The sequence below is a fragment of the Haemaphysalis longicornis genome, unplaced genomic scaffold (assembly GCF_048455015.1).
Source record: "Haemaphysalis longicornis isolate Haplotype H1 unplaced genomic scaffold, Haemaphysalis longicornis Haplotype H1 scaffold_7, whole genome shotgun sequence".
Taxonomy (NCBI): domain Eukaryota; kingdom Metazoa; phylum Arthropoda; class Arachnida; order Ixodida; family Ixodidae; genus Haemaphysalis; species Haemaphysalis longicornis.
The window spans coordinates 167313254-167325033 of NW_027526422.1; the positions used below are offsets into that span (position 1 = coordinate 167313254).

An 11780-nucleotide genomic window follows, 5' to 3' on the forward strand; every position below is an offset into this window, starting at 1 on the left:
GTCGTGGGTTCGGATCCCACCCGGCGGCAATTTTTTCACCACTTTCTTTCTGACTCAAAAAATTCTTCGTCTGTTTCTATGTCCTGCCGCATTCACCCCTTTGCTTTCCGAGGTTTTCTGAACTGCAACCCTTATTTTCTGTCTTATTTCACCAAGCCCCTCATTTCCAATTTATGATTCGCTACAGACATAAAATACATGTATCCGAATGGTAACAGGAAAGGAAGATTTGTTCTTCATAGCCAGAATTTCGTTAAAAACGGATTCTCTATAAGTGGGCTGTACTGTGTTACTAACCTACATTACTATCTGTATGCCTTCAGCGGCCTCGAAGCAAAGAAAAAAAGAATTCCGCACAGTTTTTGTTCGACATGCTCACTCAAGTCTGTATCCACCAGAACACGTTGCCCGCTGCTACGAATGCTCGACAGTGGCAGCCTACCTGAGGCTGGGGTGGGCTGCTGGGCCGGTGGTGCGGTCGGCTGATGCGGAGGAATCCAGGCGGTAGGGGGCCCAGCAGGGGAGGCTTCCAGGCCCGGGCTTCCTCGCGGGCTCCTAAGGACGGGGGCCTGAAACCGAGTGAGGCCAATCGTCTAAACAAAAACAGCTCAGCCCAGGCAAATCGCTCGGAGCTCATCTGCGGCAGGCATCACAGTTGTTTTCTCTTGGCCTCTTAACTTAAACTCTGGCCATGGTCGGACGGGATCGGATGTCTCACTCGTGCTGCTTATTGTAGGTTTTACACCTTCCAATTGTGGAGCATAGTGCAATACTACTCATGTAATGCGACCCTTTTGTGCGGTTGAATCACTTCAAATTTTTGAGCATGTATCACAAAAGCCAGCTTTTGGTCATGGCATATCAGCAGGTACTGTATTTACCCGATTCTAACGCGCCCCCAATTCTAACGCGCACCCGATTTTCCTGGCAAAAAAACCGAAAAAACTTGCACCTCCGATTGTAACACGCACGGAACTTTGTGACCCAGACAAATGCATGCGACAGAAACGGGCGATTTATATCCCGAAGTGATCTTACTCATCTCACTCCTCGTCGCTCTCCGCTGACCACAACATCTCGGCCTCGGTGCCTTCAAGCGCGTTCGCGATGCCACACTTCTGAACGAACGTTCAACCATGGTCGATGGGATCATGGCCCATGCCTCGCACGCCCATCCCGAGAGCTTCTCCAGAGGTACACGCTTCAGCCGACCGCTCGTTTTTAACGCGTGGGAGCCGCTGCTGCCATTGGTGTTATCAAGCGCGCAAGGGAAACGATCTGACGATTTGTGTGAACGCCGATAGAAAAACCTAGGCGCCTAGGCTTGCAGCTATAGAATACTTGCTGCGTCCAAAAAATCGTTGCTAAAAGCTTTGGAGCCATCTTGAGATGGAGATGGCGATGGGTGGGACGAAAATTCCGTTGTTTCAGCAGTTTCGGTTTTGTATCCGATTCTAACGCGCATTCGAATTTTCGGCCTATTTTGTCGGAAAAAAAGTGCGCGTTAGAATCGGGTAAATACGGTACTTTTCTGCTTTCCATCAAACTGTAAAACAATTCTGGCCGATGTCCACAGCAATCAACTTATCAATTCAAAGGAAACACGCATGGCAACTGCTCCAAAGCAGTATATGTTTTTCTGAATGGAGGATACGTGCGAAAGGTAGGTCCGGGGACAGCTGCTCTTGTACATTTGCTTGGCAGGGTGCCGGGTGTACCTAAAGGCACACTTCTTGTTCACTACTTTTCAATTCTGAACAAAAAATCTAGAATCGAGAGAATTCTTTTCACGATGCCAGGGAAAGCCCTCTCTTTTAGCGCGCCCACACAATACTCAATGGCACACCTTTGGCAAGCAAAGTCACCAACGATGTAACTACCCAACCCTGCTCTGAATAAAAACAAGGGATAGCTTTGTAAGAGGAGGAGTCAGCAGAATGCAGGACTGGAGATAAAAATAGGCAGACCCTGTGGGCATTGTTACATTCACACAGGTATACTACCTCTCGTCTGAGGATGCAAGACATAGGCTGAACAATGGCTGCTGCTCAAGCCAGGCCTGATATATAAACATTCCAAGAGTGGGTCCCGAACAGGAAGTCGTGAACTTTTTGAAAGCCATTCCCCTTGTTCAAGCAACCAAACGTTCGTCCCGCCCTTTTTCCACCAAGATAGCTTCAGCCAATCCCTTTCTTGAACAGGTCTGTACATTACTTTTTCCATACCCTCCTGTGGAGACACATTTCTGTTAAGGCCCACAAGCTGGTACCTACTTTGTGCTTTCAACAAGTCGCATTACATTACTTTGCACGACCCCCCCCTCCCTTCGTGGAGACACATTCCTGTAAAAGCCCGTAAGTGTAAATTTTCATGACGTCTCATCCACTCTTAAAAAGAAGTGCAGGACAATTTTAGTGAACACAAACGTTTCTGTGATAACTTAGTAATCCATGTCTCTATACAAGGTACTGGGGGTGTTTTACGGACATGAAAAAAGGGGATCGAAACCACTTTGAACTACTTTGATATCTTCCGAAACGCATCACCTAGAATGAACCTCAGTACAAATTATATCTTTTGGGTTATGTGTGTTTATTATGGTTTATGCTTTTGTATTTGCTTTTGTGTATGTTACTTGTAAACTGATGAGAATTTCTGCATGAGGGTAAGGCTCGTAATGTGTAAACTGATAAGTGCTCATGTTCATGTTTTTATCTTCATTTGCAGAAATATTCTGTGTTATAAGTGCACACCTTCAATGCTTTCCTTTTTGCAATATGCTGCCGGTTACTGTGATAGAACTGTTGAATGTATTAAGGCGGGACTAATTTTATTTGCAGCCTACAGGTCCCAACGAATGTGCCTGCAAAATATTAGAGCCGTACCATAAGTATTTATGATGGTTTTGCCCCTTTGAAGTTGCTTAAATAACCATTTTCACTTATGTTTCCAAACTTCGTGCCTTGTTTTCTCAGGACCAACTTTTTTCCCACGAGGTCAACTGTCGGGTACAATATATCTTGGGATGTACTGGTCAGATTTGTATCATTTTCTGCATTTGAAAGCTTATGAACTGAACAGTGCAATAAAACCACAAAAATATAGAATATCTTTTTGCTAAAGCAATTTTTTATGCAGTTCATTTTACGAAAACTTTGGTAATAGATGACCTGGCATTTATTAAGTTTGTAGCAATTGGAGAAACAATGCTAAAATTACCACTGTGGCCTGGTTGCACTCCTTGGTCTTTCTAGAGCACAAAGGGATAATAAGTATTCGAGTATTTCATAGGTAGATAATGAAAAAATTGCCCAAAACGGAATGGCGTAACATGTTGCACAACTCTGCCCTTACACCACATAGATAAAAACTGACTGCATATTTGTGCTCAGGACGTTAAAATACACGTAATGCGTAAATCTCAGGCACATAGGTAAAAAACAAACAAAAATGTCCTCAAGACAAGGGTCCCCCCTTAACTGAATTGATGTTTAACATGGGAAGGGGGCCAGGACCCTGTCAGGTGGTTTTTCACCTCCTGTTGGAAATGTACACTGCTGAAGAAATAAATAAAAAGAAAAAAAAATTGGGCCCATCTCCCCGCGAGGGGGACTCGAGTAAATGCGTCGCATAGGGGGTGGGTGTATTGCGTTAACGTTTAGTGTTTGGGGAGTTGGTGGTAGTGAATGCGTTGTATCAGCAGCTTCTTGACGTAGTTTGAATGAGTCAAGGATATAAGGCGCGTTCGTAGCCTCCCATTCTGTGTCGGCTTTGTGGCGCAGTGGGTAGAGCACCATGTACATTGCGTTCCGCCCGCAGGGTCGAGGGATCGAAACCAGGCGCCGGATAGTATTTTTTTTTTATATAGTGTAGGGGGAGGGGTGCGGACTACGACTACGGACGTCAACGCGGGTGACATCGTGAGTTACTGAAATGCTCTGCATTTAAAAAAACAGGTACGGTCCACAGAAAATGCGAGCCCCAAGACTTGCCCAGTCTGGCCAGTTGTTGGTGCGGCCACACTACCCGTTGTGCCGGTGGTGTTGGTGGTGTGCGTGGAGGTGGCCTGCTGGTAAGACGGAGGCGGGGTGGGTGCCGGGGGCGAGTAGTGCGGGGGGGCCTCGGCATTCTCCGTCGCCTCGAGTTCGGTGCGGAGCCGCTCGTTGTCATTGTCCGTGGCCATGGCCAGCAGCTGGTCGATGCTGGCGTCGACAGCTCCACCATTGGCCCGCAGAACAGCCTCGATCACCACTGCCTCCATCTCGGGGAACATGCTACGGAAGTCACGCATCGCCTGCGGGTGCAGTACGGTTTTGGTCAAAAGTTCCTGGGCCAACTAGTGCTTTGGTGCAAGGCAGCTCAAAAACATTGACAAGAAAACGAAGGACAAGAAAACAGGACTTGCCACTGTTTCGAGCTGTTCGAGCTGCTTTCCATCAAGGATGGATGTACCGAACAGCACAGATTAGGAGAGGAGAAAGAAAGGACAGAAAAGCCGGGAGGTTAACCAGGTGTAGAGCACAGTTTGCTACCCTGCACTGGGGGAATGGGGTTCAAGGGGATAACAGAGAGGATGGGAGAAGAGGAAGAGATAGGAGTGAGAAGGCACACTCTCTAGTCCCATTTTGGGCACTACAGTCTTTCCTGCAAATTCATTTCGCTCAGGAAACGTAGAAAATCTTTCATCGCCTTCTGTGAAGTCCATGGTGGATACCAATGACCTAGTATAGTCTCTACTGTAAGTGGTCAACTGTCGAATCGACTGAGCGCGGTGGAAAGCGCTCCTCTCTGAAGAGTATTCGGGGCAGTGACACAGCACTTGCTCTATAGTCTCTTCCGCCACGTACACAGGCGTCACATTGGGCGCTGGTGGCCATCCCGATGAGGAAGATGTAGGTTTTCGTGAAGGCCACTCCCAACCACAGTCCACAAAGTAAAGTCGACTGGGGTCGACACAACCCACATGGAAGACAGCGCTGAAGAAGGGGATATTCAATATAGAGATGGTAATTTGAAAAGCCCGGGGTGTTCCATTGCTTCATGGAGATTAGAGAAATTGTACACCTAATTCCCCATCTGACACACTTGGTGCAGCGCTTCCAAACCAACAACACGTGTTGCCCACAAGGAAGACATGATGTCCAGTGACATCAGCCAATGAGGGCAGCAGGTGACAAGGTGCCCAACAATGTTCCCCATGAAACGGAGAGATGGGAAATTTAGTAGATCACAGGCACTGAGAGGCTCAGCACTTGGGCCTGGCCTTATCTTGTGCTTCTGAAGGTATACCTGTGTTACAGTAGACTTCTACTCAAGTACAAGCCAGCAACTTCCAACAAAAACTGGTAATAATCCATATGAAATTCCAGAAGTTGCAGCAGTCTAGTAAAAATACACAAAGATAGTGAATCTACCTTTGTAAAATTGAATATTTTGGTAGTTATTTAACAGTTAAAATTTAAATTTGAGTTCTCAAAAGGTACAACATTTCATACTGTAAAATGTTTACTCCCACTCTCCTGCTGGAATCTGTTTCTCGCCTGTGGTATGCTGCAATAATAACAATCATGATGACAGAAACACCGCCTCTCCTCAACCTCTTCGTTACCACCACTTTCCTCATCTTTACACCTGCTGCAAGAGCAAGGCCATGACGATAGACATCCAACAGCTCTCATGCTGCACCATCCAAATTAGTTCTTACACCATGAATCTCTTATTTCAGTGCAGTCAGCAAAAAGCAATGGACAGTACCACGAACACGCGCAACATGGCATGACCTGAACAGCAACGGTAGCAACAGCAACAAGATTCATTCTCGGCTGAGTAGCAGTACCTCCTCCAAATGTTATCAAGTTAAAATTCAGCCTTTTATGCAACATGGTTATGTAGACCAAGGCTAAGAGGCACTCCATAATGTAGGGCAATGCACTTTCACTCACACCTCCTGAGGTTCTTTGACACTTGCTGAAACCCTTACATATAGTATTCGAACTGCTAAAGACTGGAACGTTCTTCTACTGGACAACATCGTTAATACCAAAGATACAGAAACTTTCTGAAAGTTACCAAAAACTCTTTCCGAGCCCGAGTGACCATTTGTGTTTGTTGTTTTTGTGCTCTCTCTCTCTCTGTTTTTTTTTTCGCTTCAAACCATATCATATACTGTACGTTGAATTCCAGTACTGAGTTCCGCGGTTGGCCTTTTGTATCTGCTGTTCACTTGTAGTTGCTAATGATTTGTACCACTGCGATTGTATATCCCCCAACCGTGTAAAGGATTCTGCCTGTGTTACGTAACATTCCGAGTGTATCCACACATTTTTGTGTCTTTGTTTACGCAGGCATTCGTTTGCTGTTTTCACTGTTTTATGCACATTGCCCTTTGTAATATTCAAATGTTTGTAAACCCACCCCTCATGTAATGTCCTTTCCAAGGACCTTTGAGAAAAATAAAATAAATAAAATTAATAAATAAATATGGCATTTCTGTCTTTCACCTCCAGATGAAAAATTTTCTATGGCAGCCAATCAAACCTGCAGCGATTGTGTGTTCAGCAGTAACATACTACCCAGTCAGCTGACATAACAGGTACCTAAGGTACATAAAAGGAATAGGCATGCTGAGAAAGGTTGGTGCCACCGGTGGGGGTGCCGGGTGTCCCGTACCTGTCTGAATTCCAGCTGGGTGACGGGTGGTCGACGGGGTGGGCTCCGATTCGGCGCCGCAAGACGGCCCTCGGGGGCCACCTCTGCTGGGCTGGTCATGCTCACACCCTGCGCTGTGTTGGACAAACAAGCAGAAAAGGGGGAGGTCGGGGGGGTGGGGAGGGGGATGAAAGGTGTAAAGGGCATCCACCTATTCGCGAAACGACACTTCAACCAATCCATTCAAATCGAAATGCATTTTGCTGCTCCAACATTAAACCTGGGTGAAAAGGTGCCCCATTTTAGATGGCCTTAGATTGATTTGACTACTCGGAAATATAAAGCATGCACTGAAATCTTGTAAACATGGGCGAACGACGCGTTGTACTGGTGCGTGCAAAAGAGAAGTCTGAATTCACCAACGATGCCGGGCTCATTTCGACCATGTTTTTCTGGTGCAGTTTTGGCAAGTGAACTACTGTGACACGTGAAGTATGCCACTTACAGTAAAATTGTTTTAAAGGCGTTTGCAATTTGCCAACACCCACATGCTATACAGAAAAGAATTGTTCAAAGCTAATTGATTGTACGGTTTAACGTCTAACACAACGCAGGCGATGAGGCACGCCGTAGTGGAGGACTCCGGATTAATTTTGACTCCCCGGGGATCCTTAACGTGCGCCGAAATCTCGTGCACACGGACGTTTTTGCTTTTCGCCTCCATCAGAAAAGTGGCCGCCACGGCCGGGAATTGAACCCACGTCCTCGTGCTCAGCAGCCCAACGCCTTAGCCACTGAGCCACCGCGGCGGGTTAATTGGTTGAAAGCTAGTTGTAATGCCGGTACCATAACATCCTGTCAAGCGTAGCAGCAGCGTGCCCTAGCCAGCAGCTGCAACCAGTCAATTTAACACGAACACACAAAAAAGCTGGAACACATTCATGTTCACCTGTGGAAGCCCTGACAACCCCTTCTTATAATCAATTAAGGTGCACAGAGAAAAAACTAGAAAATACTATGCAAAAATGCAGACGCCCTCTTAAAATAACAACACTGCCCTGAAATTTTTAGGAAAATACATCAACTTCAGTAGTCACCTACTGAAAAACTCTTCAGAAAAATAAGATGATGCTCTATGCAATGTAAGAACAAGACTTTGTGGCTATTGTAAATCACAAACGCGAAAATAATGCGGATCAATTTTGACCCTTTCTGCCGCAGTATGTCTACCACATATGTCGCGTCAGAACTAAACATTTAAACCGTGTCTTTTTGAGCGAACACAGCTAAACTAGCCTCTACTGTGTTGCAGCTCACCCGTCAAGTGGAAAGTTCCAATATTTTTAAAAGAGGTCCAAATGCTAACAAAAAACAGAATTTGCTAGTACAGTGTCATTTGCAGCTCCACAACAAATGCAATACTATGGTAATAACTGGCAGTTAACATTTTTTAGTAATAATTATCACCAGAAGACAAATAACAAACGTACAGCAAATTAACCTGTAAACATTTAAGTAGTTAATTTCAAGGTAATTCTTTGAAGCCCAGCTCCAAACCTGATCTGAACCCAAGAAAGGCTATGTTACCAATAAATGAATTTGCGCTTGTTTTAATTATTAGCTGTTAACACCACTGGTTATCACTGCTTGCACCCTTGTTATTGAATCAATGTTATGGCTACCAGCGTTAGCATTGCTTTAAGCAGTGTACAAAGATTTGGTTAAAGGAGCGCTGAAGACCAAATACAACCTTTTTCTCTTTGAAAGAACTAGCCCTTAGTAACTCGGTCGGCTCCAGTCTGGCCACGAAGGACATTCTTTGAAGAGAAAAAACGCAGGAAATATTGAAAAGCTTTCAAATCTCACGCTGCAGTGGTGTATTACAGGCACGCGTGATGTCGTATAAGCCAGCACTAACAACCTTTTTGTCCGTGTTTTAACTGCACGTTCGCATTCAAATGATACTATCAGACAAAACTAGAGGCCTCATTACAGCAGTCCAGGCAGGCAGGCTGAGGTAGGTGGCCCGCCAATCGTAAAACAACACTTAGGCCACCTACCGAAGCCAATCTAACGCACAAACAAGATGCTGTGACACCAGAAAAATGTTGCCGGAAAGTGGCTGGGGGGAGTCGGCACTGGTTCACACGTTTTCTTTAATTTCTCGATGATTTGTTCGAAGTTTGCCATTATATTCCTATTATTGTCGTCAGGACAAAGCGGTCTTTCAGACGAACCAAACGCATTTTGTCGGCCCCTTTAAGGTTTTTTCAATGGGTGGTTAGCACAAGTCTGGCCCAATCATCTACAACACTTCAGCAGTCTAATAATCTATGTACACATCAAGCAGTCAAAATGGATGACCATTGACCATCTTTTACATGACATGCTGACAAGAATACAGTAGAACCTCGTTACAACATACACTGTTATAAGAGACACTTGGTTATAAGAGACATTTGAAAATGGTTTGGTTGGTTTTCCTATGTTCACCATGTCAGCGACATTGCATACAAGACACATGGTTACAAGAGACACTCTGTTACTAAGGGCAACTTTTTTGGCTCCCTAGAGTAAATTCTTCACTATTTAGAAGAGACACGATGAAAGGGGGACCCTATATACAGGACCTTGTGGAAAACTGCCCTGAAGATGCATCTTCAGGGCAGCTTCATGAAACTTGAACCTGCATCGAAGAGACCGCAGAGGTTCCAGAAACTTTTGAGGGGTTTATGTCTGCAGATGTGGACCTTGCGTGTTTAAGGAGCCTACAGATCATGCGATCCTTGCGCAAGTACATGGTGCCCTAGAGGATGAACCAGAGGAGGAGAGTGATGATGAGGGTATACTTGTAGGACAGAAAGTGTCGGCAGTTTACCTACAAAAGTGCTTCACCTACAAAGTTGGGAAGGAAGCTAATACAATCTGCAGTCCTGTACTATGAATGATTTTCTTCAGCCATAGTGAGAATTTTCTTGCCGACCTGCTTCAATACGCTTTGATACTGATATAGAAGGCGTGCTGTTTCCTGTGAAAGGAAATGAACATTGCCACTTTTTTATATATCAAGTGGCAATGTTCATTTCCGCACTGTTTTTAGAATTTTTGGTTACAAGAGACATGTTTCCCGGGTCCCTTAATTGAGTGCCTCTTGTAATGATGTTTTGCTGTATATGCAACTAGCAAACCAAACCAAAATATGCGCTCTAACACAATCAGCGTTCCAGCATAGCCATGACTTGGATGGCCCAACGTGCTTCTCAAGGAGATTGAAAACTGCTGGTAAACGCTGAACGTAAAAGAAATATGCTTTACCAAGTAACATTTCATCAAGTTTTTCTTGGCATGAGATGTAGACATGCGAAAAAATTTAACACTTTTGTGGTTAGACTGCAACTGAAGTTAGGTTCGTATATTGTTCATCAACTAACAGAATCGAACATACATGCAGCCGGCACGACAGATTTCGAGCGTACATCCAGTGCTGTTTTAAAGCTTGCCGCATTGGGATATGTGCATAGCACACATCATGGAACTCGTTACTTCACGGATATACAAAAACTTCCGGGTGGGGTCCTGTTCATTCCCTCAGTAACTGTTGCGATAACATTCGCGTAGTATACTTTGTGAAGCTTTGAGAGCGCGCTTCAGCTGCAGCTCCATTATAGATCGGGAAAGTAAAAGCATATATCGATCGCAGGTATATTTTTGTCAACACGTACTCGCGAAGACCGCACGATATATGGCTTCGGTGCACATTCATTTATTTTTCGCAACCAAGTTCTGTAAAAGGTCACTAGTAGAAACGTTCTTCAGCTCCTTTCGACAAGGCCGGTACTGCTCACAGATAAACACCGACAACTTGCAAAGAAAGAATAATCAGGGCGCGTCATAAGTGCCCGGAAAGACACAGCATCAAAGGGTTTCGCCACCGGTTAAATGCGCGACGCACCTCGGTGCCTGCGAACAATCAGCAACGCGAAAGTGATTTATTACCCGATCGAGCCACTCCGCTAGCTGATCAATTCTCTTATCAGTGATGACGTACGACTTCGTGTTACCGCTACAGCAGCTGCGGGAGGAGTGACAACATACCGTTCCCCCTCGCCTCCGCTCCGTGACAAGCAATCCTAGGAACACGCCTACGCGCTGCGACCATTACTGATCCGAGCACACCAAACAACATAGCACGGATCTCGGTGCGGCGAACTGCGCGGCGCGCGCGGAGCTGCCCCTGCGCGAGCCGTACGCTCGCAGTAGGTCGATTTGGCCGCCGTGAGCGACAAAAATTGTGCCACATCGTGGAGGAAGAGACGGCACGATGAGACGAAGCAGGAAGCTCTGGGACGGTCTCCTTACCGTTGTCTGCCTCCTTCCTGACGTGAATTGCTCCCGGCTGATCGCCGCTGCTTCTATCCGCAGCTCCCTCCACGCCGGACAGTCATCCCGGGATGAGACGACGTAGATTAAATTAAGGCGTTACGCAGCTGGATAAGACTCTCCGCAATGGCCTTTTAGACAGCGCTGATGTAGAGCAGGATACGGAGGATCAACGCTAATGCAGCGAAACCAACGTTAAAGGAGATCCGAACCCATCTCATATGTATGGCGCTCACACACGATTGTTTCTCTGGCTCTCTCATCTTTGAGAATCTCTGTCCGGCGAACACAGAGGGCGCGACGTACAATACCTTTCTTCAATCGTAGTTTTCTCATTTGTTTTAATAATTGTTAGTAACTGCTGCTAAAAATAATTTATTTAGAATTTAAAATAATATTTATTTGTTAAAAGCATTTATCTAGTTCCAAAAAAAAGTAATTCGCAATCGCCAAAGTCGTCTGCTACGGTGCGGGGTGGACTCCATTGCGGTTCGGCAGACCTGCGAATATCCTTGGTTCAACCAGCGTTTCTATTGACCAACTGACCCAGACAAGAGAAAGAAAGACAGATTTAAGTAACGGTGAGCATTAGTTGGAAGCAATCAACTTATAAACACATGATATCTAAATACTGCTGTTATGCCGTCGAACCGTATCCCGTATTCAGGGCCTATGACGAGTATCTGATTCGCCAAATCTGAGGAAACATAGTGTTGGGCATAAATAAAATAAGAATAAAATTCTTTCACTAC

The 11780-nt window shown here is 45.4% G+C and overlaps 1 protein-coding gene across 2 annotated transcripts in view; it reads right to left on the bottom strand.

The window, feature by feature from the left end:
* Positions 1 to 11280, bottom strand: part of LOC144147206 (CUE domain-containing protein 1) — a 31717-nt gene extending 20437 nt beyond the window's left edge. The window contains exons 1-4 of one of the 2 annotated variants that reach the window (XM_077679278.1): positions 11008 to 11280; positions 6670 to 6782; positions 3993 to 4294; positions 443 to 569 (exon numbers count right to left, since the gene is read on the bottom strand). In XM_077679278.1, coding sequence (XP_077535404.1) covers positions 443 to 569; positions 3993 to 4294; positions 6670 to 6768 — 528 coding nt within the window. In that variant the 5' untranslated portion in view covers positions 6769 to 6782; positions 11008 to 11280. Of the gene's footprint in view, positions 1 to 442; positions 570 to 3992; positions 4295 to 6669; positions 6783 to 10743; positions 10959 to 11007 lie in introns of those variants that run through there. The other variant, XM_077679277.1, reaches the window with a different exon arrangement.
* Positions 11281 to 11780: the final 500 nt, after the last annotated feature.